The following is a 26033-nucleotide window of genomic DNA, read 5'->3' on the forward strand; positions in this document are numbered from 1 at the left end:
ACAGAACCAGTATGTAAAGAGTAAGAGGTCATGGGAAAAAATCTTAATATTTGAATTCTACGAAGACCAGATCATCATAGTTTAAAGCTGATCTACAACTGTACTTTTGCTGTATTAGGTTACAAAATGTGATAGCCATCATTATGGTTTTTATAACAACTCCAACTACTGGATCCTTGAGATGCATGGAACTATTTTAATAGTTGTACAATTGGCTATGTGCATCTAGCACTTTTTCAAGATAAAATTGAAGTGCACTAAACAGGTATATAGTCCAGGATGTGAAAAAAATAAAAAATTATTTTGGCTTTTGCACCTGACTAATCTACCTACATCCTTTTGGCAAGTGACGAATGCTAAGAAGTTGTGTAATTGTTCTAAGAAAGCACAGACATAATCACACAATCCAGATAGAATACAGTGAAGGTAATTCCATGCCACATCTTCAGGGTTTTTGCACAAACATGACAAACATACCTTAATTCCATGGCCATCAATTTTCTCTTCAGAAACTAATGCACTCCCATCATGTTCATCATCCCCAACATGGAAACCTCTTTCTGTAAGCTCCCTTTGCTGCTCAAACTCTCTAACATTTTAAGAAGAAAGATGAACTATCAAAATTGCATGGAGAAAGTAGTCATAATCTTATTTGAAAAAGAACAGCAACTATTTTTCAGCCAAAGTCCATAAGGAGTGTAGTATCAACTAATGTCATTCTCACATGGAATTGAATATGCATACCTAAATCCTGTTTTTGCGCTGAGTAGCTGGATCGTAACCTGCAAAAGTAGTTAAAAAACATTTATAAGGCATCTCAATGCATTATCTTTGTTGTTTTTCTTTTTATTGTTCTACTTTTTGTATTGAGGGCAAAATGAGGAGATGTAGTCTATTCAAAGTCATGTGAATTAATACTTTTATCTCAGCTCTCCTATCTGTAGTTACCAGAATTTTTAATGTACTTTATTTAAGACACTCAATAAACATTGGATGGTCACTGATCCTTTAAATGCAAATACATTTAACAGAGGAAAGCTATCATCCTTTAAATGCAGACACATTTAAAAGGGGAAAGCTATCAAGTGTGACTAAATATAGTGAGAGGAAACTTCGATATGGTGTAGATGTCTAACTAACATGTAAAATGGTACCAAAATTGCAGCTTTGGAGTGGCAGAGAGACAGTTGATGGGTTTACAGATTCTGCATAATCTGCAAGGTTGATGTCAGCTTCCCCAAGATAGCCATACCGAGAGGACCCCTGCTATTACATAAGTTATGGGTTAATCACACAATGACTGATTCAAATTTAACAACTTATCAGTGCATTATTATTATTCTATCAAGAAGCATTATTCTACATGAAATTGGTTACAGCACAAGTTACAAGCCTTCCCAAATTGGCGTTAGCCTTCCTGAAAAGAGACATCGTAATTATAACTTGTATGTGAAATAGAAACAAAGCTAACAGACACAGGAAACACATGAAGGCACCAAATTTTGTACCGTTGAAACTGCAAGCTTGTATAACTTTTCATCAAATTTTCTGGTCTTCATGTCCTGCAAAAGCCTTGTTGTCTCATAAATTGGATCAGACCATTTGCAGCTTCCATTGCGGACAGAAACTTTTGTTGTCTTAGCTGAAGCCTTTCCAGTCTCGGCAGGAATAAAGGATACAAACAACTTCTCCCATCCTGGTTGTGGCACCTGAATCCATCAGCACATATATTACAAAAATGAAGAGTAACTAGAAATATTATGGTGGGCCAAATACCTTAGTAGGTTATGTCACTTTGTCTGAGCATGGTCATTTTTAAAACATAACGGCAATTGGTTTATTTCCGCATGGTCAATATGACTCAATTTGCCAGTCTGTGAAATTCAACAATGTTACAGAATGAAGAATAAATTATTTACTATTGGATTCATATTTTTCACAAAGATGCAATAGGAATTATTTATATTATGTTACCTGCAACTTCCATTTGTCTAGACTCAAGATGCAATTGGAAATCAATTTTACTAGCTTTGCAAGATTGGTTGATACCTTTAATTCCAATGTGCATAAATTAACTCAAAGACACTTCCTGGTTGCAACTGTCTTGGAAAGTGTTATGAGAAATATTAAAGAACGAGTTACAGCTTATTTTGAGCACTCTCACCAAAAATAGTGGCGAGCCTCGCTTCAGAAACATTTTCATTTGACCTACTGAGATAGAAAAACTATATGTTATGTGGCTAGCGATTGAGTGGCAAGTAATCTGTAGATCCAGATAATTGAACTGTAACATCACTTGTCTTCAGTTTTCAAAATGTCAATTTATTTAAGCTTTAGGAAATACAAAATCCTTTGTGTGTATACATATTGTCTCTGCAGTTTAAACAGTTACATAAATGTGTAGGGAGGGATGAACAGGAAGGTAGCAACACAGAGAGAGAGAGACAGAGAGACAGAGAAACCTTGCAAACATCTGGATAATTCCAAAATTGTATTTTACAAAGGAAGAATTTTCTAAAACTTGAACCAAAGTTTACTAAAAGTAAATATATTCATTTTCAAACTCTTTCTAGAAGAAAAAAGGGTTATTAAGAATGGAGTTCCTTGTATGATGGGTGCTCCAATTGTAGCAGAGTTTCAAGTAAGGCACAGACACTCCATCCAGTCACAATCTTCCTGCTTTCAGCTACCTTTGATACCATCCACATGGGGCAAGAATGGATCATAACATGGAAATTCGAATTTTCAAATTAGAGCATCCATTGTTACCAGACCATTGAGTTTACTTCAATTACAGGGATAGTTTCCTTCAACATAACCAATTTTACAATTAAAGTGGTAAACGGCATTACAATAGAAATAGATATGAGTATTGGAACAAATTATAGCACAACCAGTACTATAATTGAAACAATTTCACCATTACTAATCTTATATAGATCTTGGTGTTTGCAGTAACTAGGATTTCCACCTTTTTTCCTCTAAAAACATAATAACCCTGAAAGGCAAATGGTATGCTGAACTTCATTTCGTTGCATACGAGAATCGTTTCTATCAAGAACATGGACAAAACTATCTTCACTTTGACAAAAAGGTTCAGATTCTACAATCGACAAAAGAATTCCTATTAAGCAACTTATTTACCATTACTTATGTATTTTGAATTAACTGATTTACGATTCAATGAATTAGTCTGGTTGCAACACATTCAAGTTTGTCACCATGAAATTGAACCCTTACTTTATTATTAGGTCCTAGGAACAATAAACACGGAGAAAGTTCAGTTCCTCTCATATTTCCAAGGATACAAACACCTAGTGTTCACAATTTTGTTCATCATAACATACAGTCTGATTACCTAATAACCATCAAAAGTTCCTAATATACCAATTAGAGCGTGACCTAAAAATTCAGGCTAAAAAATAAGTTAAACATATGTATTAAAATAGAAACTAATCAACTCAGGTTGCAATCTGTGCCCACTCTCGCTCCCATGCCCTCATTCCTAGAACTTTTTCCAGGATTTCCAGATTTAATGAAGGAATGAGATTCTCAGATTTGAATAAAGCTTATGTGTTCTCTGAAGAATTTCGTCAGATAATATGTGAACAGTGCACAGATATCAGCATTGATTTTGTTAGTTTTGTTTGACTCAACAGAACTACACTCAGACAGAGATTCTAAATGTACTATAATTATTCATGAAATGCTAGTAACCAAAATAGGATTAGCTTTAGCCCATGGAGCACACACTAGACACATAAGCCACGGAAAGACACAGATAATGGTTACATGTTTGAGTTATTCCCTTCAACCTTTGCATGAGTAAGAGCAGCTCGTGTGGTTGGAGATTATAATGGCCATGTTATTAGGAAGTCGCAAAGAGGATCCTGGGTAATTTCGATTCCTCCACACCAAAAACATGGTTTAGCTTTATTCTATGTGAACCAATAGCAACTGATATTTAATTAATTATTAAACATAACATGATTCTCTGTTAACCCAGCAAAGATTCTGTTAAACCTTACAATGGTGTAATGAGTACCAGAAATTGCTCATAATGCACCTTAGCTTAAACTCCGTATTGATAGAGGTTAGAACCATGCAATAAAAAGCATTTTAAATTTCAGAATGATACGGATATTAAAAGCTTTTCCAACCATTACCTTTAACTTCCAACTTTTAGTATAGCTTAACTGGAGCTAGCTAAAATCGCTACTAGGATTATGACAACGATTATTTCAGAATAACCCATTTCACATAGGATTCAATCCCTAAAACCTGTGGTCTTCACCAGCTTGTCAATTATAAATAAAGTCCAGACGCTAGAAAAGTCTATGAATCCATATAAAAGTAATAATGCATGTGTCACACCCCCGATCATGACAGGGAAATTTGTATAAACAAGCTTATATATAGGAATGTGCATTTTCTTACGAAGTATCTTGAAAAGTCCAGACGCTAGAAAAGTCTATGAATCCACTGTTGACCTTATTAAATTCCACAGTCGCTTTACTCCGGTTTCTTCTAACAGGTGTAAAATAGGGTTAACCTTCAAGAAGTTATCCTGTCTAACTTTGACACCAGCATATTCCTGACATTCCAAGATTGTCTCTTAACTTGCACAGCTTCAAGGTACAGAATAATAATTTTCTCTCCTCCCATTCTGCTCTAGGTGTCAGCTCAACTTCAGGTTTTGAACGTGAGTCCAGAATAAGCCTTTTTTTCGCCTCCCATTCTTCTTTTGGTGTCGACCCATCTACTGGTCTTTGTTTAGGTTGCCAGTATTTTCATTTTTAACTTGGTGCTTGCCGTAGAGGGGATTGTTTAAATATGTTTGAGTACTTAAATTAAATTCTTTGAGGTAATATGTTGCAATTTCCATTAAAACCTCTGAGATTATTTCAATAAATTTCACGAAGGCTATAAAGAGCTTCTGTGTTTTGTTAGAAATGCTTAGACAATACAGTAGCTTGTTTGTACAGGACATGGGATTATCATTATCTACGAGCATCAATAATAATTTTAATTATTCAATCCTAAGATTTTAACCTATACGCGACATTCATGAAGCGGCTTGCTTAAAGCACAAATGGCTTCCAATATACTCGACAACAGTAAATATCTTAACTCAAGTCTCAGTATGAAATTAATCAAAATAGGTGCTCTGCAGCTGAAACTACAATTACCAACAGTTCACTTGTATTAAACGGTGATAGAATCAATCCTGTCGCTGATCTTAAAATAAAAAATAATTGCAGCTTTGACATTCTGAATAACTAAAGCGATTGCCAAAATGAACGCAACAGAGCCGCGCTTACGAGTTGTTCATGTCGCCATGCGCATTATATTTCTCATTTCTTATTTCTTGATACTATATTCTTAATATCTATATTCTGATGATAGATTGATGTGACCTAAGACGTTAATGGAAAACGAATTAGATAACTAAATCCAAAAATATTCAAACTAATATATCCGCAACCACCAAATTTGGAATCAAAACTCCTCCTATCACAAATGTTTCAAAACTACTATCAAAACCCATTCCGATTCAATGTCATCCAAATCATTGAAATTCTGAAAAGCTGCGCGAACATTTCTTCGCTCAAATAATCTAAAAGTTTCATCTATTTCTTGTCAAACAAAATCCTTCGAAAATGCAGCAGAACTTGGATGCGTAAGCTAAGACCGAACCCAAATAAGACAAATGTTCACTGAAATACAATGCAAGAAAATAACAACAATTACAGATCTGAAAAGCCAAAAGAACGTAAAAACCTGCGTCGCCTGCAATTGCAAGCGGAAGGCAACTTGTACTCTGTTTCTCTCCGCTTTGCATCTAGCTCCACTATGCATTCTGCCCTGTACACCGTATGTCTACCCTAATGCGACAGTAGTACCTCAATCGCAGTCCATAAACAACCTCAATTCAAACCCCTTCGGATTCGAAGCCCTCGCCATTGCGGCAAAGAAAGATTCATAAAAAACGAGCTAATGAACTGAAACAGACGTCGAATATGCACTTCGATTCAGCTCAAGGTATATCTGATCCAGGGTTTGTACCCATTGCCTAAATCTAGAATCCTTTCATTAACATTGAGTTAAAGGCATTCTTCTGCATTTCCATGATTTACCTCTTCAAGTGCTGTACTGGGAAAAGGAAAATACTTAAAATTGAAATCACAGGAAAAAGAAATTGTCTGGCTGAGCTCAAAAAATCGGGCCCCCATTTATACATAGAATAATCGCAAGTACTGACAAACTCTAGAGCGGGACCAAAGAAAATTGCCGATCGACTAAATATTATAATAATAAATCTTTATCGCTACGACAGCAGGTGGGAAAAAAAAGTGCAGAAGACAAAGTGAAGTAGTTGGCGTTTGCTAGTCACACCAACTTCTTATCATTAATCAATTATTATTACACGTAGTCCTCACGCGACACAGACAAAATCATATTGGTTTGGTCTAAATTTTGGATTTATTTAGATTAATTAGTCATTCGGGCTAGATGGGCATAAATTGACGGGGGGCATGACAGCTCGTAGAACAAAATTGAATTATACGGGAGACCCGGGAAAATTTGTGTTGCAAGTGGTCGGTGGGCAGAGAAATTGATATAATTAATTGGTGTGCGAATGGAGGGAACATAGGGAGACACAGGGACGGAACGTAGATAAAATAGAACCAGGGGTCTCATCGCTGTGTCATAATTCGAAAAACAAAGGTAAGGTGCCACATTATCATCGGCGCCGCAGGCTTTTTATCGTGCGCGCATTTATAGTCGTTGACAGCGTCACATGGTTAGTAGCATTGGGAATAGAGAAAGCCGTGATTTTAAAAAGGGAAGGAGGATCACGCGGTCACATGGACGGAGCCACGGACTGAGCGGTGACCGCCACGGTCACGAGTGCCATGGTGGTACCAATTTTAGAAGACTTGATTTACAAGAGTTATAAGCGTTACATTCTAAAAATCATAATGTAAACGTAAATGGGTAGTTCTGTTTTGATCGAAATGAGCTTTTTAGGAGCATTAAAGGAGTGGTTTAAAATATTTATTCTTTAAAAAAAAATTAAAAACATAATTTATATAGGATATAAATAAATAAACATGATTTATTATACAATTATACCATTTTTTAGATTATTTTGAATAATTTTATTTTTTAAAATATTGATGTGGCATTATATATGACTATATGGACCTCAATCAAATTTTAGAAGTAGAGGACTTGATAAGAAAATTATTGATATTTTTCATAAAATCTCAAATTGTGATATTTCTATGTTCAACTATGTAATTCTTGAGCTCATTGACCCATGTTTACCTCGGAAAAATACACAATAGAATATTGGTAGCAAAATTGAGTAAATTGTTGTATAAAATTGTGACTCATTTGAAATACTACCAAGGGATTTTTAGAGATACCATTAGAGTGCTCCATTATAAAGCTCTTTAATTTTAAGGAAAACGAAGTGATAATTTTTATGCTCGTAATAAATGATTTTAATGTGAAGAGAATGATACTATTCATCTTTTATAATTGTTATTTTATAAAACTATTTTGTATAGCAATATAACAAGTTTAGATTTGTGTGTGTTTTTTCATGATATAAAAAATAAATTAATAAAAATTAAAGAACACTTTTACTTAAATTAATATTGTGTGCTTATGTAAAGCTATTAGATAAGCATTTATTATAATAGGGTTGGATCGATTAGTTTTGCAACAATTAAATATATCATCAATGTTTAAAAAATTTATCCAAGTAGAATAATTTTGTGTTTTCATAAATTGATATTAAAGTCTTTGACAGCAAGAGAAGTTAGTTTTAAATATTTCTTGAATTTTATAAAGCATGTATTTGTATTATATAACTATGACAATTTTACGTGTGTCTAAATCAATGTAGAAATATTTTTTGCACGGGGGTGATACAATAATATGAATGTGACAAAGAGCAAACAATTTATCATATACATGGAGACCACGTCATGACTATTGGCAATTTTGTTTGATATGTAAAATGTATTATCATAAATGTCATAAGAATATGGTGCTTTATATATTAAATTAAGTATTTATCAATAAAAGAGATCACTCATGCACAAAATGATGTTAACAATTTTATGTTAAAAGTTTGTGAGGAATCAAGTTTGTTATATTTTAACAAGTGCAATGAGAAGAGATATTAGTTTCTCATTGTTTAAGATTTTCTGATTATTGATCTACGCTAGTGATTTAATTATTGAAATCATGTCTTTCTTTCTAGCCTTTTTTTAACATTCATGCATTCTTGTTTAAGATTTTGTGATTATAGATCCATGTAAGTGATTGAATTGTTGAAATCATATCTTGCTTTCTAGACTGTTTTTGCAATTGTCACATTTAATTGATTCTAACAAGACATATTCATAACTATATTCATTTACATGTCAAACATATTAACTTTAAAAATGCCAATGTCATTTGGTTTTAGATTTGTATGTTTTATATTTTGAGGTTTAATGTTTCAAATCACACTTATGATGCATCATTAGGATACTAGAGAGCTTAAGGAGATAAGGATCGTGAACAATGATATGAAATGTTAATGTTCACAAACTTACACAATCAAAACTAGAATCAAAAAATATTTGTCAAAGACATTAAGTTTCCATGGTCCATAATGATGACTTGAAGAATTCTAGATTACCTATGTATATCTATTTTGTATCGACATTTAGGATATGCACAACTAATATACAAAACGTTGATGCAAAATATATTTACACAATTAATCTAGAAATATTCAAGCTAGTCACTAGAAATTGTTCATAATCTCCATCTTCTTAAACTCTCTAATATTTGGATGATAGATCACAGGATATGATCTGAAACATTCATGCAAAACAAATATACATCTTCAAACTCAAAAATATTAGTCTCATAAATTGTAAAGATCTAATAATTCATAATAATTTCATGCAAAAAAAATTGTTCTAGTACTTCCTCATTAAAAATCTACCTCCTCCATCTATCAAACATAATCATTCACTATGACTGCATTCCAAAACTATGTGACTGATGATTCTGGTTTTAGGGGTTAAGTCAAAAAAATAGTTTCAAAACCTAAAATAAAAATCTACCTCAATCTTTATCTATCAAACATAATCATTCACTATGACTATATTTCAAAATTAAGTGATGGATAATCCTGATTTTAGAGGTAAAGTCAAAAACATAGTTTTGAAGTCTAAAATAACTCAATTTCAAAGCCCAAAATAAAAATGTACCTCCTCCTTTATCTATCAAACCTAATTATTCACCATGACTATGCTCCGAAACTATGTGATTAATGATCCTGATTTTAAGATTAAAGTCAATAACATACTTTCAAAAGCCAAAATAAAAATCTACCTCATTTTTATCTATCAAACCTACTCATTCACCATGGCTATGTTCAAAAAGTACAACGTTAATCCTAATTTTAAAAATAAAGTCAAAAATATACTTCCAAAACCCAAAATAAAAATTTACCTCCTTTATCTATCAAACCTAATCATTCACCATAAGTATGTTATAAACCTAGGTGACTGATTATCACGATTTTAGGGAACCGACTGACTGATTATCATGATTTTAGGGGTAAAGTCAAAAGCATAGTTTCCAAACCGATAAAATAAAATCACTGGACAACACGTAGGAGGGGAGGGCAGTGGCGTGGCTAGCTTTGAGGCCCACAATATGAACTGTTTTTTTTGGGAAAACTCATAAATCCTGTGGAACGTACGATGAATGAATCTCTTCTTGTGGGTTGGGGGCAATACCTACACCTAAGAGTGAAGAAGAACAAGAGAAGACGGAAGAGATAATGAAGTTGAACCATGAAGGCTACCACAGCCCCCTCCACGTGTCCAGTCTTTTCGGACACTCGATTGATTAGACGTGTTTGTAAACAGAGCATCTGAACGTGTCTCTTTCTCTTTCACTTTGCAAGAATGCTGGATATCAACACACAAGTTATCCAGAGATGTCCCATCGATGGAGCACTCGTTCTTGACTTCCTTTGTTTCTTTCCGCTTGCGTAATATGGTTCCGTGTTACGTTCGTCCTAAGTTTGCTGTACACAGCAAACTGAGTTACATGATTATATTAAGGAACCCGCACCAATCAAGGGAAGTTTTTCCATCACACAAATCTATCGCCCTCGCTCTCTTCACAAAAGCTGTGGGTCCGTTACCCTTTTCTGTCAATTACCTTTTCCACCGTTTTCTGTCAATCACCTAACCTATGGTCTTCCACAAGAAGATCAAAAAGCAGAAAGCGAACGACCTTAAGATATTTCGTAAAAAATGATTATTTTCTTAAAATCTCAAGAAATAAGCAGGCAAACTGATAGAATTTTTTGGTTCATTTAATTTGTGTTGTAAAAAAATATATGTAGGACCAAAAACAAATGGTCAATATCATTGATTATAAAAGAATTTTTATTATTAATAAAGTAATTATGGTGTTGCTCATTTCAAGATAGTGTATCTTTATTTTTTTCTTTTTTATTTGATATTTTAATATTTTTCTAATCTTTTAAGTTTTAAGATATATTTTTATTCTAGTGATTGAAAGGATTTAATAACTTATTATAGTATATTAGTTATTTGAAAAAGCAAGCTCATTCTTCCAATCTATCCTTTATGGTATGTTTTTGTATCTTCATATTGATATATCTCAAAAAATAATTAGTATTTATTATTAGGTGGCATCAATAATTATATCTTCTAAGCATTATGACCATCATAACTATTCATACCTTTTCTATATTTTCAAGTTTTTTTAATCTTATGTTTGACAATCTTAAATAATAGCAGCTACACATCAACATGCATATCGAAATTGTTCAAATTTGTGTCTAGGACATGTATTTCAATGAATTGTCCTAACATTATTTGATACACTATTAATTAGATTAAGAAGACGACATATTTGCAAATCTAGTGCAATGATCTCTTTGGTTATATCTATGTCAACATCCAACTCAATGGTTTAGTTTACATTTACTATTGACTTGACTTTTAAGATTGACTAAAGCATAAACAAATTATAAACTTCAGCCTACACAAAAAGGCCTTTTTCTTGCTCATTAGGACAATTGCTTTTTCCATTTTAAATATCACCAAGCAAATAGATGTTGCAAGAATTATTCTCCAGAAAAATTTGTAAAATCAAGACAAGAATGTTCTAGTGATTCTTTCTCAAAAAAAAATTGTGTTGACCTTGGAGTGGTTCGATGACAAGCACATAACCTACATTGATTTAAACCATTTAGGGGGGTTAATGGATCGCGCCCCATACCCTTGAACAATTTAACGAAGAGATTCACTTGTAACTACACTTAGGCACAATTGCTCACACTTATTCTCCAAAACTATAGTCTCAGCCAACCAATTATAGCCCCACACCCTAGGGGGCTAAAGTATCACCTTGTAGAAGATTTAAGGTGACATGCACCACGAGATGTAGTCTCCACCAAGAATCAAGCTTCTTTGGTGATACATACATGTTAGAGATTGAACCGTCCTCCAATTTATTGGCTTGCATAGCCCCACGTCATTATAGATTGCACATTGATCCAACGAATTAGTACATGTTACTCCCTCTCGTCAAGTGTGGTGCATTTGTATGTATGCATCCTCAAAGAAGAAATAAGAGTGTTCCCACTTCTAAGTCATAATGGAGTAGTATTCTAGCCTCCCTCTATATTCTAGACAAATACCATTGTTCTGATGAGCTAATACAAACACCATTCAAAGTAACTAGAGTCTTGATAAGCTTGTAATCCCATTTACAATCTCAATTTTAATTTTCCTTCTTTTGCAATACTATTATATTCATTGAAAAATGCATTACAAGGTGGGCAACTACAATCCATCTTAACTTATTCTTAGTGTGTGTTTATTTTAAATTTATTTAACTTTATTTCTTTTATTTAAATACTTGGCTCCATATATGTCTACAGTGTTAATCGATACACAATTGTTTTACTCATTTATTAGCATCTAGATATCCACTAGGTTGTATTGTTATCCCTATAACTATACTAGTATAGATATCTTAAATAAATGTATCTAAAGAAATGTCGATAGATATCCACTACAAAATAATTATAATTTAATTTACTACATCTAAAATTATTTATATTTCCTTTATCTCTATTTATTTAGTTTTTTACTAACTTAATCTTTTTATTTTAATTTCTTTAAAAATGGATGATTTATATCTCCAAATATTATAATTTAAATGGATATTTTATGTGGTATTTATTAAATTATTTTTAAAATTATATTCTATTTATAATAAGATTTAAACTTTTAACATGTAGATGATTGTCAAATTTAACCTAGAAGAATAAAAGTTAACATTAACACACTCACACCATCTCACTCCCTCATTCTACCATTGTAGAATGCCTATCGGCATTAATAATACTATTTAGCGAGTTAGATTAAGATAGAACTTCTATTGTTGTACAATAGTGATACTAATTATGAAAGAAAAATATATATCAATAGTTTTTTTTTTTTAATAATTAACATTGGTTTGTCACTTTATCATCTAAAGGAACATCAAAAAATATATAATTAGAAGATAACACCACTAGCTATTATTATTGGTTATTTCTAAAGAATAACTAGGGCATGCAAGTCATGTGATTTAATGTATTCTCAAGCTTTACAAGTGCTCTCGACTCAAATGTGATTATGATTTCAATATAAATAAACTCTACAAATGGTTTAGAATCCCTAGACTTGTCAAGCTTATCTACTTGTAAAAATTGTGTTCCTTATAACTCAGAAAATTATATTCGCTTCAATGGGATGCACAACCCATTTAGCACATAAGGCCAAACCATATATTTTGAATATCATAAGGCACCCACATCCTATTACATACAACAAAACAATTGTAAGAAAAATAATGGAATCAAAAACCTCCTTCAACATTGACATAAGAAAAAATGTTTTAAAGCAATATATCCATATCTAGTTGTACCCTTCATTAAGAGCTCAATAAGATATATACAAATGTGCATGGGTAGTTATAAGCTCAGTATTGATCATAAATTTAAAATTTACCTAGGAGAGAGTTTTGGTAACATAAATTCAAACACTATAAGCAAAACTCACGAAGAAAAAGGGAATCTATAGAATTCAAACATTTTCTTATGGCGTGTTCATTTTCAACTATATTGTGTTAGCTAACCATGGAATGATAAATTTTCTCCTATAGAATTGATTTTCATCCCCTTGATGATATATATAGACCTAAAATAAAAGGAAGAAATTTAATATTCATCAGATAAATTGATTATTGATTGCTCCTAAAATTCTAACATGAGGAGAAAAATACCAAAATCAGTCATTTATAATTTAATAGAGCATAATTCCCATTTCATAGATATTTTATAGGACACCAAGAGGCATTGTTAGTTAGTAAATAGCCCAAGAATTCACAACCTAGTATATAGAGGGAAGGAGAAATGGTGTAATCTTCTCTAGTTGACCTAAATAGACAAAATTGAGAGTTTTATTTTTCAATAATTGTAGTGAAATCAATTGAAATTATGAGGAGATAATTTCATTGAACTTCGTGAATTTGGGGCAAAATCCCAGATCTAATAACATGGTAAGCCAACCTATTATATCATAATCTTTCAAAAGTCAATTTAATATACAAGTATGTGCACCAAGATGGGGGGACTAAAAATTGTTCAATATTTTTAAGGAAAATATACATAACGTGTTTGTGTTATGATTTGAGATGGATTAGAAACTCTAGGTCATAACATAAGCATGTTATAATATGCTAATATTTTATTTTAAAAAAAAAATTAAAATTAAAAAAGAGCTTGTTTTGGAATACCACTCTTAGGCTTGAATATCTAATCTAAAGGATTAGGCATGTATGTAAGGTGCAAAAGAAAAAGTTTTATTATGTCACTTTTTTATTCATGTTGGAACTGGGATTTCTTCTTAACAAGTTAATCTTGATCAATTCCAACTATTTTGATATTTTTTTCTTTAAGTATAGTATTTTTTTTTTCACACATCTATGTTTGAGTTTTTTTATCACACTTTTAGATCTTTTCATCCCAATATTCTCTTTTGCCAAATTATCTCCTTTTACCTTATCAATGTTTCAAACTTTCCCTACCAACTTGTCTTTCCTACACCGTCTACTTTCTCTTACTCTAGTCGGTGTCACACTTTCCATACATGCATATGTTACATCCACCTCTTTCATTTCTCCTAAATATTCATGTTGAAGTATCAAACTCCTTTCTATGAATGTGTCTATAGCCCAAACTTTAACCTCTTCACTCTTGACCAATTGCATGAATCTTGTAGTAGATCCTTGACTCTTAAACCCTAACATTCACCATTTTTACTATTCATTAACATATATATATATATATATATATAAACAATGTAAAGGGTTTCATTTAAGATGAATGTTGCGTACTGTGTAGAATATTAAAAACGAGTCATATAAGAATATGTTGAAAGTTGAGATTGATTTATGCTTACACTTGTTTTCTTGAAGCTTCTAGCCAAGTGGGTATGATTGGATTATCATTTCTGATTTTTAAGAACATTAACCAATGCAAAGAATGAAAGTCCAACTCAAAGCTTGCAATAAACAACTAGAGTTAAAACATTTGAATTTAAAAAATATAAAGTAAATTATGAGTCAAAGCACAAATTAACTTGACTAAAAATGCACTTGATCTCAACTATAGCTTTCATTCTAATTTTTAAACACCGTCAAAGAATTAACATAATTTGTTGATTTTCTTTGATATAATAAAATTACAATTGATACATATATTGCATACACATGTACACACGTGATAGTAATTTTTTTTTAAAAAAACTCAAAGAATGTTATAGCTTAGCTATTAATGAATATAATCAGTTTTAACTTTAAAGATATTTCAATACTTCTTTATGAATGAGTTCCATAATTTGACTAACACATACATACTTTCTAATTAAAAAGTAGTAATTATTGTGCATTATTGTTCGAGTGAGATGTTAAATTGGTATAAATTATTGAATTCCATGGCCCTTTCGATAGAACCTCTCGCATAGTCCTTTAAATATCATGTTTATCTAAAGCTAGTGGGAGTTGGCTAACCAATACATAAATTTCCAAATGAAAAGTTGTAATTCTTCTGCACTACAGTTCCCTGTTCAGTTGTAGTGTTAAACTGTTGCAAATTATTTGAGCATAACAAAAGTCGAGTCATACTTAACAGTCTTGTGAGTTGTAAGAGCGCAAACAATACACATTTTCTTGTTGGAAAGTAATAATTTACAACTATTATAAGCGCATATTTTGTATCCATAAAAAATTCTAATGGGCGAGTTTCAATCTTGTAGATTATGATTTTAAGACTAAAACTGAACATCTCTCCCTCACGCACTTGAAAAAATAATACTCTGCACTCTATTTTGACAAGACAAGAATTTAGTAAGAGTGTGCCAGATCAATGCTGCAGCGAGCTGTGTCTTTTTTAGCAAGGGCTTCGTTTTTCATTCAGTGTTTGCTCCAATTTCGCGTTTTTTTGGTAGAGCGATTATACCAAGTGAATTCTTTAGACAAGTACAATTTACACTGGAAATTCTAGCTTACTTTGTTCTAAGGTCTCACTCACAAGATTCAATAGCCTGTTTATCCAGAAATGCTTTCACAGTAAATAACAGTATTTTATTTTAGATAGCAAGGCTCGTGAGACTTAAAAGGCAGCTTGCTTTATAGTCTAGACTCTCAACGCTCTGAATGCTATCGATACCGTTTTTCTATCTAACTTGAGTTGACACGCTTGGGAAATTTGTTAACATTGGTGTTCTGCAACTGAGTTGCAACTAAGAATACTCATTTTTCAAAGTTTATGTTATTGAATTTCGAGTTTTTTTATATTTGATTGTGTGTATAGTTCTGTGATCCAATCTAGTATTATTGAGATATTATGAACCGTTATTTTGAAATAAAAGAAGTCGAGATTATTTCCTTTTCACTGTAATCCAACCAACCTTTTTGCTCGGATCAAATGTTTATATGAATGCGTAGTTTATTTCTTACATCAAAGCAAGCTTTCTAAAATACAGTTAAAGCTGACTGCAAAAGTTCTTTTCGCTATGATAAAGTCGAAATTTTTGCTCAGAGCAAAGGGTACGAATGCTTAATTTATTTCTTAAATCAAACGAAACTTCCAAAAAGAACAGTTAAAGCTAACTGCGAAACTAAAGATCAGGTATGAATAACACGTATCGGCAGTATAATGCAATGCAGAGCAAATAACTATTGTAGATCTGAAAAGTCCTTACAAAAATTACCTGTGTCGCCTGCAATTGCAAGCGGAAGACAGCTTGTACCTTGTTCTTCTCCGCCTTCCATTTAGCCGCACCGTGCATCCTGCTCCTACAAACCTTAGTCTGACCGTATTGCAACTATATTCCTTAAATCTCAGGCCGTAAATCACCTTAATTCAAAATATTTTCGATCCGAAGCCTTTTCCATTTCCGGCAAAAATGCCTTTCCAAACAATAATATAAAACCGAAGCTCTTAATATGTACTTGGAATCTACCTCTTAAGCTCACAAAACCTCCGATCCAAGGTCTATTCACATTAATTTGTGAGTTTCGTTCCAAAATTTTAAGCCCTAGCCTGCAATTCCGTAAAATTTCTCCCCGACTCCAAAATAATTCAAACTGAAAATGAGATTCGAAACCCTCTCCTTCTGAAATCTATCCACAGAAAAGATAAAATAACGACAAGTGCTGACAATGTCTAGATCAGGACAGCCATGATTAGAACAGTAATTAAATAGAAATGATTACCGTTTCCCGCTAAGACAGCCCCTCCTGCTCATTGAGTTTAAACAGTATTTAAACCGGGGTTTCATTAAATATTGTGCAGTGTGCGGAAAGTAGACGGCGTTCCAAATTTCCCGTTCCGTGCAAGTTGATTTGTAGAAGAGAGTGCAAGACAGCAGAAGTCTCCATCAGAGGGACGTAAGCAGCGCAGGGTTTTCAAAACTTTGTTTGAAAATGAAGATGAGTCTATCAGGCTTTTTTATCGTGCCACTGCCAACATATACGGCTCGTTGACAGGATCACATGGCGTGTTAGGAATCACCATGGCCGTAGCATTTGCTGATGATGCCGCTGCAAATGCTCTTTCATGGCGGGTACAGGCCCTGCGCCAGTGCAGTCAGAGGAAATTAAAGCCCCCGATCACATGGGCGGGGCCAGCCAGCGTGGAGAGCAGCCGTTCAGCTTTGAAAAAGTGAATGCTTTGTGTGTTATACGGCTATTTATAGGAGCACATGGAACGAGGAGGATGGGTTCAAAGGCGAGTGGCTACTGAGCAACTTATATGCATCTTTAGTCAGTGTTAAATATTCTGAGTCTTTTATATTTTCCTGCAATAGTGGTGCATATATGTTGCATAATAGACGAGGCGCCTTGTATGTCTCTTTCTTAGTTGGATTTTAGAAGGCACTTGTTTTAGTTTGTCATTCAATAATGATATAATGTAGATTCTAGAGGCCTTTTGTTTTAGTTTGTGATTCAATAATGATATAATGTACGGAATGAGTTGAATAACTCATTCCAACTATATTTTTATATTGAATAACTCATTTTGACTATATTTTTATATTGAATAACTCTTTTTTGACGTTGGAAGCTCTAGTTTCATGTAGGGAGGAAGGCTTTTTGCAAGGGTTATTTAGATATGTATTTGGGGAACCAATAGTGTACTCATATAAAATGCATCTCATTTATCTAAAACAAAATGCACTGTGGCATGTGTCTAGATGTATGTTGTTTGATTTATATAACTACATAGCAATTCTCGTATCTAGGGACACTTACTTACAATAACAAGTTAGCTAGGGATGATATTTTATATCTTTGGGACCATATCTATTGAGTTTCTAGAGGGAATTTTATTTTATTATGACTATTGAATAGGTTTCCAAAGGGGTTGGGATGACATCATCTTAAAATGGGTGATATTGTCTTAGTTGGATTCTTGTGGGTTCTTATCGTAGATTCTCATGGGCCCTTGCTTCAACTCACCATTCAATAATGATACATTATGTATGTCTTTGTCATCACCTTTTATGACTCCCTTGTCTTTTTCTACTTGACAACCCCAAGAGTTAAGAAGTGACACTTTTAGAGGGGCATGGTGACATCTAGTCAAAATGGACAATGTTATGTAAGTTGGATATACGTGAGCCCTTGCCTCTTAAAAAAAACGTATATTGCATATTATTCAACACTACAAAAGTATGTACTCCTTACTTCCTTTTATAATGGGATGAGTCCCTTGTCCTTTTCTATTTACTACACCTAACGTCAAATGACAATGATCAAGAGGGGCATGAGATGATGTCCCATCAAAATGGACAATGATTCTTAGTTGGACCCTCATGGGCCTCTACTTCACCGTGGAATATAATCCCCCCCAAATTAATCATATTGGTTACCATCTAAACTTAACACAATACATATCCTCATCTTCTTCATAAAGGGATGAGCCCCTTATCCCTTCCTCTTGATTACAACTAGTGTTAAGTGACAATAGTTTATATCAATTGTAAAGTTTATTTTTCATGGTGTATTATTTTTACATTTAATTGAGGTTTAGGACGTCTCAACCTAACTCGTATTAGCAATTAAGACATTGTTGTGCCAACTACATATAGAACTATTTTGTTGTTGTGATTGTGACCTCCTAATTAACTAATGACTTTACTAGCTCTACCACGTAAGGGATATAAAATCTTTTTGATTTTTCTATCCCTTTTTATCTGAAAAATGTATGTATAGATGAAAGGAATGAACAAGAGAGAGACAATCTAGAATAGGCACTTCTAAGCGAAGAAGGATAAAGGTAAAAATTTCTTTTAGAACTGTCTTAGTTGATTCACTCCATTATGTAATTCATAATTGTAGAATTTTTATGTTCATGTTTTTTTTTAAATTACAATGTATTGACCAGATAAGCTCTTATGAAACAATGTATCCATCCTAAGACGATCTGAGTGCAACATTCATGTGTTCAAACTATTATGAATTGTTGTTATGTTAGATTGGCATCTTCTTTTGCACAACACTATCATTTTCTGATGCTTTATGTCATACTATTATGTTTGTTATTGAGGAAAGATGAAAATCAACACCTTTCTAAATAGTTTTGTTAATTACAGTAATGGTTAACTGCTGCAAAAATAAACATTGACAATAATAAAATTGACTTTGAAGTCATTAGTCCAACAAACTATATTATCAATAAAATAATCAAAGAAAGACAATATGAATGTTTCATGTAAATGGTGTCCTTTCTAGTCCTATTATAACATGTTAAATTTTATTTTGCTAAACACTTAAGGTTTCTCCCTTTATTTCTCATTATGTCAACTTAGGCTTTCCACAAGCTCTAGAGTGGCTGCTTGAGACATAAGTGGGTCCATTTATCTCTTTCTCAACTTATTCCCCCTAAAGCAAACATTCAATTTGACTTAAAGGCTACTAGAGATATGTCTTTGTATCAAACTATGTTTAGGTAAGTACTATGAGTTTCATCTCAAGTCATTGACACCATTGAAGTCATAATTGAATGTTCTTATATAATTTTTATTTATTTTTCGCTATAAGTCAACCCTAATAAAATCAATTGTATAAGTGGGTTAGAAACAATAAGAAAATTAGGGAGAGGGGGCATTATCTAACTGAGGTCTACAAAACGGGTATAACTGTTTCATTGAACACATACAAGCATTTTTATAAAAGAAAACATGAACTATCTATTTTAAAATATTTTAATTGTAAGCCAAGAACTTTGATTTTCGCCTCGAGGGTTCCTTAAGATCTAGATACATGACGTGGGTTGAGTTTCCCCTTCTTAACATTAATATGTCATTAATTAAAAGAGAATGTGTGAATGATGGTTAGGGTTATTTGGTTAAATATAGAATAATGATAAATTTGTTGGCTTGAGTATTCATCCTAGGGCCTATGTTGAATAGTTTTGACCCAAATTCTTCTAAATACCATCAAAATTCTTGGCATTAGATTTGAAATAAACAAATCAACTTTAGTAACAAGTAAAATTCTATATTTATTATCATAAATACAGGCATGTAATCAAAGATCACCCTTCAATGAAACCCAAAGATCCTTCTTTTTCCTTCACCCTCCTTGCCATGTCCTACTAATTGTCATTTGTCCATCAACCAACTTCAACAATCCTCACTTCACATTTCTCTAAATGATTAAAAAAATACTTTTATTATTGATACTTTAGAACTTCATGAAGTTATCGAGTCAAATATTTAGACTTTAGTTCTAATGTGTAATGCCCAATCCAAAGGACTAAGGAAAAACTTGATAGTATAATTTTTTTAAAATAATAACAACTACATCACCAAAGAAATAACATATCTCACTCATATTGTCTAGTGCATGCATCATTATCACATATAATACAATGACATAAAGGTACTGCTAAGAAGAAAAATTCACCAATAAGTAAGCATGGTGATACTAGCAGAAGACTAATGATCTAAAGTTAACTTATCCATAATGATTTTTCAAGAGACAAAAAAAAAATCTCATAAATATTTGGGTAATGATCACATGAATGCATTTTGGCATGTTGCCTTAGGGATGGGGCGATGTGATCATAATTCTCCAATCCATACCTAGACATGTTTCTAATCTACCTAATATGCAACATATTTGTAGGTTGGTGTTTTTGAAGTCCTTGGTTATGTTGAGTGGACTAAAGGAGATTGTATCCTCGTCGTATCCTCTTGTCTAGAAAATCAACAATGTTGTAGACTAGTGGACCAAGATTGGTTCCTAAGGCATCCATAATTATTATTGATCTTGTGAGTGTAATTTTTTTTATTGTGTCCTTCTCAATGAATACTTTGTTTTATTTTATTTGCTTAAATGTCCCTTAGGATGCTATATATTATCGCTATTCACAATTTCTTGGATTCATTATACATTTTTTTATCGTGACACAACTACAAATAAACATTAGCTCAAACTATATATAAAATTACCCACCCCCCCCCCCCCCCGCCACCTCACCCTTTCCCCTCTTGAAGGTTGGTCCTCCTATGATACAAATATTGATGTAACTCTTTCGCATGTTGGCCCAACTTCACTAGCCCTTCCTTAACAAGACATTGTTCTAACACAAATGATTGTCTTTGTTCCCTCCCTCAAACCCATCAAACAACCAATTAAAATCCAAAACCACTATATTGCCTTTATAGAAGAGAACTCATAATCTATTTCATGTCTTTAATTAAGTGTCATTTGCGTCATGGAACATTAAAAAAAATTAATGCTTCTCTAAATAAATTATAAACCCAAACAAGACATGATTTCTAAAAATATGAAAGAGTTCCTTGAAGTAGTAAAATTTAAAAGAGTTGGAATTAAGCATGCTTTTAATTGTATCTTAAAGGATACCCTCTTACTCTCATCTTTAAATATGGAAGGAAGAAAATGAATAGCCTTGTGATGTAGTGCAACGCAGGAGAATTCCCAAAGGAGATGTCCAAACCCCCAACAAACCAACACACAACATAAACACAACAACAATGCAAGATCTGATACCAAATCACAACTCTTTATTCATAAAATAACTTATTACATGCAATATGCCTGACTATAAGGCTATTCAGGTTAGGGCCAAATACAAACAACAATTATGATACCAATTCTGCAAGATCCAGTTACCACATGCCAATTCCAGCTAGTCCTGATCCACAACTGGATAAGAACACCAATAAGAACTCACACTTGTACCCTCAGGTCCACCAAGCAATCCTCTAGTTCCTAAGCCACAACCCTAGCTTTTCAAAATTTGTATCTACTCCTCATCCCCTTCTCCAAGCTGGAATGATAGCCCCCTTCCTAAAGACTCCACAAGACCCCTTCTTATACCCAACTAAGCCACAAGTCAGCCCAGCTCATTACAAACTAAATTAAATCCCTTACATTAAATATAGGTTGAGCCAAAAGTCAGCTAAAACACTAAATTAAATACCCATACATAAATTAAATGCCAAAATTTGGCTCACAGACAACTTGACACCAACAGAACCAAGACCAAACTGAGTGTCAATAAAACCAAGCTGAGCACCAGTAAATTCCCAAGCATAGCTGAGCTCCAGAGACCATGCCAAGTTCCAGCGATCGTGTCGAGTAACCAAAGACCATGTCGAGTTCCCAAACCATGTCGAGTTCTGAGACCATGCCGAGTTCCATAGACCATATCAAGCTCCCAGTGTATGTTGAACACTAGTATCTGACAAGCTCCACAACACTTAACCAAAATCGCTCCAAACATGCAGGATTGCCAGAAAGCTTAGGATGCTCCTGCATCAGATACCCCAGGCTTGAAAAGATGTTCTCAGTAGCTAGAAGAACATCTTCTAGGATTCAACACATAAACCCCAAATTGGTTCTTCACATACATATCCTCCAAGTCTTCAACTTGTACACTCTCTCCCTTGTTCTTCTTTTGCTTCTTCACATTCATCTCAGGTGTGCTACAGGTGTGTTTTCCATGTTGATCTCCAACCTTCTTAGAATTTTCCAACTCAACTTGCCTGCCAATACTCAGGTTCCTCCTACCAAGTTCTTCATTTTGTAAAGGAATCAAGGAAAACTTCCTGACACAATCATGCACAACCCTACAATCATACTACCAAGGTCTACCAAGCAACGCATGACAACTATTCATGTCCATAATATCACACAACACTTGATCCTTATACCACCTAATCTGGAAATCAACAAGGCATTGCTCCCTCACTTCCAAAGCATGCTCACCTTGCAACCAACTAATCCTATAAGGACAAGGATGTTTCACTCTCTTCAAACCAAGATTATGAACCATCTCTTCAACAACAAGGTTATTTGTATTACCACCATCCACAATTACCTTGCAGACTTTGCCACCAGACTTACAACAAGTCCTGAACAAACTAGTCCTCTAACAAGATTCCAATGTCCTCTCACCAACCAGCACACGCTGAGCCAACAAATTTTCTCCTTGCTCAGGTTGACTGTCTTGAACTACAACATCATTCACAACAATGGTTGTCTTGCTAAGTGGACATTCAAAAGATCTATGCCCTTCTTTACCACATTTGAAACAATTACCTCTGAATCCACCTCCACCTGTTCTTGTTTTCTGATCAACGGGTTTTGGTTCACCTTCAACACTCAATTTAGCTCATGCCAAGCTATCCTACTTCTCCTTCCCTCTAGCATTACCTTGACTTTTCCTTTTCAACTTATCTTCTGCCTTCAGAGCATACTGATAAGCATCTTCAACTGAAGAAATATTCAACATACCAACTTCATCCTAAATATTGAATCTTAAACCATTAATGTACCGAGCTACCTTTTCCTTTGAAAATTCTCTATGACCAGACCGAATAGTCAACTTGTAGAACTCCTCAATATAATCTTTTACAGACATATCATTTTGTTTCAAATTCTGCAGTCTTTTACACAACTCAAGTTCATAATCAACATGAATGAGCTTAGCCTTCAACTTAGTCACCATCAATCTCCATCCAGAGATCTTCATTTCACCTTCCTCTTCTCTATCTCTTTGCAATTCTTTTCACCAAAGAGTAGCATGTCCTTTCAACTTAGTTTGTGCCAACCTCACTCTGAGTGGATCCTCAATATTCCCAAGCTCAAAGTAGTCTTCCAATTCACCAATCCAATCAATCAAGTCTTCAGGAGTCAAAGTACTTGAGAAATTAGAAACCTCCATCTTATGCTTCAGCTTCAACTGAGATCCAAGTCGAGCAAATTGACCAGCCTTAGTCCAATAGGTCTCTTCGCACGACTAGTTTTGTCCTCACCACTAGATCCAACAACTTCAAAGTCTTCAGCAACTTCCTCATAACTACCTTCAGTACCCACATGCCTAGGTATGCCACCTAAAGCACTTACAATTTCAGCAATCATATCACTTTTCATCAATGCAATCTCATATCTAAACTCTGCTATAATATTTTATGAGACCCTTTCTTCCACAGCATCACTAAGATCATTAATTGCCTTAGGGTCTAATCTTCTTGGAGGCATTTTCTAAAATTTTAGCAAACCCTAAGCAACAGACCTATCAACCCAGAAGATCAATCAGCCACAAGATCAACCTCCTCTGCAAATCCTAGTGTAAACTGCCTCAGCTTTAGCAATCTGTCCACACAATCAGGAACAACCTTTGCTCTGATACCACCTGATGCAGTGCAAGGCAGGAGAATCCCCAAAGGAGATGTCCAAACCCCCAACAAACCAACACACAACGGAAACACAACAACAACGCAAGATTTGATACCAAATCACAACTCTTTAATCATAAAATAACTGATTACATGCAATATGCTCGGCTAAACAAGTTAGGGTCAAATACAAACAACAACTACTATACCAATTCTGCAAGATCCCACAAGATCTAGTTACCACACACCAATTCCAGCTAGTCTAGATCCACAACTAGATAACTTCCAAATTCCTTTTATGACAAGGAGATAGTTTATTCTTAATTATTGTAATTCTTAGTTACTTTTCACTATATGGTCATATATAAATTTAAATTTGTGGCTTTCAAAGTTTGGATACCTCGTCCATCGATTGGAAGAGGAAAGTTCCACCTTTACATTCTCTAGAAGAATCTCCCGTAGATCTCAGTTAACTCATTCATTGTCTGTATCCCAACTATGTTTGAATATCATTGTATATAGATAGATTTGGGTCGTACGATTATGCTTTATCATGACTGAGATAATCGTTATAATCTTTTGGAACTCCTACGTATGAATTTTACCAAGCCAGAGACTTCATAAAATATATTTTCGATGAGGATGTGTTATATTGCTTATGTCATCATTGCCCATGCTGATAGTTTATCCATACTATAATGTAAATGTTCATTGGAATCTTGGTCCCCTGTTGTTTATGTAATAATAATTTTCCCTGTAGAGATCAATCTACGAAAAAGGTGTTTGATATGTGCACGACTTAGATCCTTTATTTGCAGGATAGTTTGAATGTCGACTTTGCTTCTTTCAATGTGTTAGCGGCCAAGTGCATATGAGGAATGCATCTATAGATTTCATTTTTCATTAACATGGACACATGATTCAACTGCACTTATTCTAAAAGTATTGAATCTAGCTTTGATACCATGTTGGTTTTCTAAGGATCAATTGTAGATGTAGTAGCACTACTATGTATGAGGTATGTGTTTTCCAAATGCAATAATCAATTATATTTATATTGAGTGTAAGCCATGACTAGACATGTCCCTTTGTTAATCAAATAAGTTGTGTGTGTGTGTGTGTGTGTGTGTCTCATATATTTATATCTCATATAATTATATGTTTATCTGATAGAAGCTACCAAACATCAACAATATTTACCCTCAGAATTGAAAAATCATCTTCAAGAATACATCATGTCACAATATTTAAAACAAATTATCTCTTAAACTCTAGAAAAGAATTAAATTGATTGTGCTCTCAAGTGTTTGATACCCACAAAGAGAATAATTTCCCATTTACATTCTATATTTCCCTACAAAGTGGAGGAATTGGTGTTTTGTTCAAGGCCCTTGGTGGTTTATTCTTCTAATGGTTCTTTTCAAAATTAGGTTTTGGGTGGAACTTACATCCTGCAACCTCAAAGGTTCTAATTTGAAGCCCTCACTTTTTCTCAATATTTTCGTTATTGTTCCTTGTTGGATTTTAGGTCTAGGCAAGAACTTAGAGCCTAGAAACTCAAAGGTTTCAATTCCATGTCCTCGCCTACTCCTAATCTTTTCTTCATTGTTCCCTATCGAGTTTCAAGCTGCAAGTGGAACTTGGAACCTCCAAGGTTCTTGTTCGTAGACCTCTCTGTTGTTATATGGTCCTTTATTCTCTATCAAA

General features: G+C 33.7%; 1 protein-coding gene across 5 annotated transcripts in view; it reads right to left on the reverse strand.

Annotated features, from left to right (window-relative positions):
- The window catches only part of LOC149536696 (sporulation-specific protein), a 72604-nt gene that overhangs the window by 26481 nt on the left and 20090 nt on the right, over positions 1 to 26033 (reverse strand). For 2 of the 5 annotated variants that reach the window (XR_016357916.1, XM_089806916.1), the window contains exons 1-5: positions 5782 to 6280; positions 1509 to 1709; positions 1141 to 1263; positions 745 to 782; positions 478 to 589 (exon numbers count right to left, since the gene is read on the reverse strand). Coding sequence is in view for 4 of the 5 variants with exons in the window: in XM_089806916.1 (XP_089663042.1) it covers positions 478 to 589; positions 745 to 782; positions 1141 to 1263; positions 1509 to 1709; positions 5782 to 5859 (552 nt within the window). In the remaining variant the exon portion in view is untranslated. Of the gene's footprint in view, positions 1 to 477; positions 590 to 744; positions 783 to 1140; positions 1264 to 1508; positions 1710 to 5781; positions 6281 to 16382; positions 17338 to 26033 lie in introns of those variants that run through there. The other 3 variants (XM_089806919.1, XM_089806917.1, XM_089806918.1) reach the window with 3 other exon arrangements.

This window comes from Cupressus sempervirens, chromosome 10 (assembly GCF_028749045.1).
Source record: "Cupressus sempervirens isolate cs-2001-9-10 chromosome 10, ASM2874904v1, whole genome shotgun sequence".
Classification (NCBI taxonomy): Eukaryota; Viridiplantae; Streptophyta; class Pinopsida; order Cupressales; family Cupressaceae; genus Cupressus; species Cupressus sempervirens.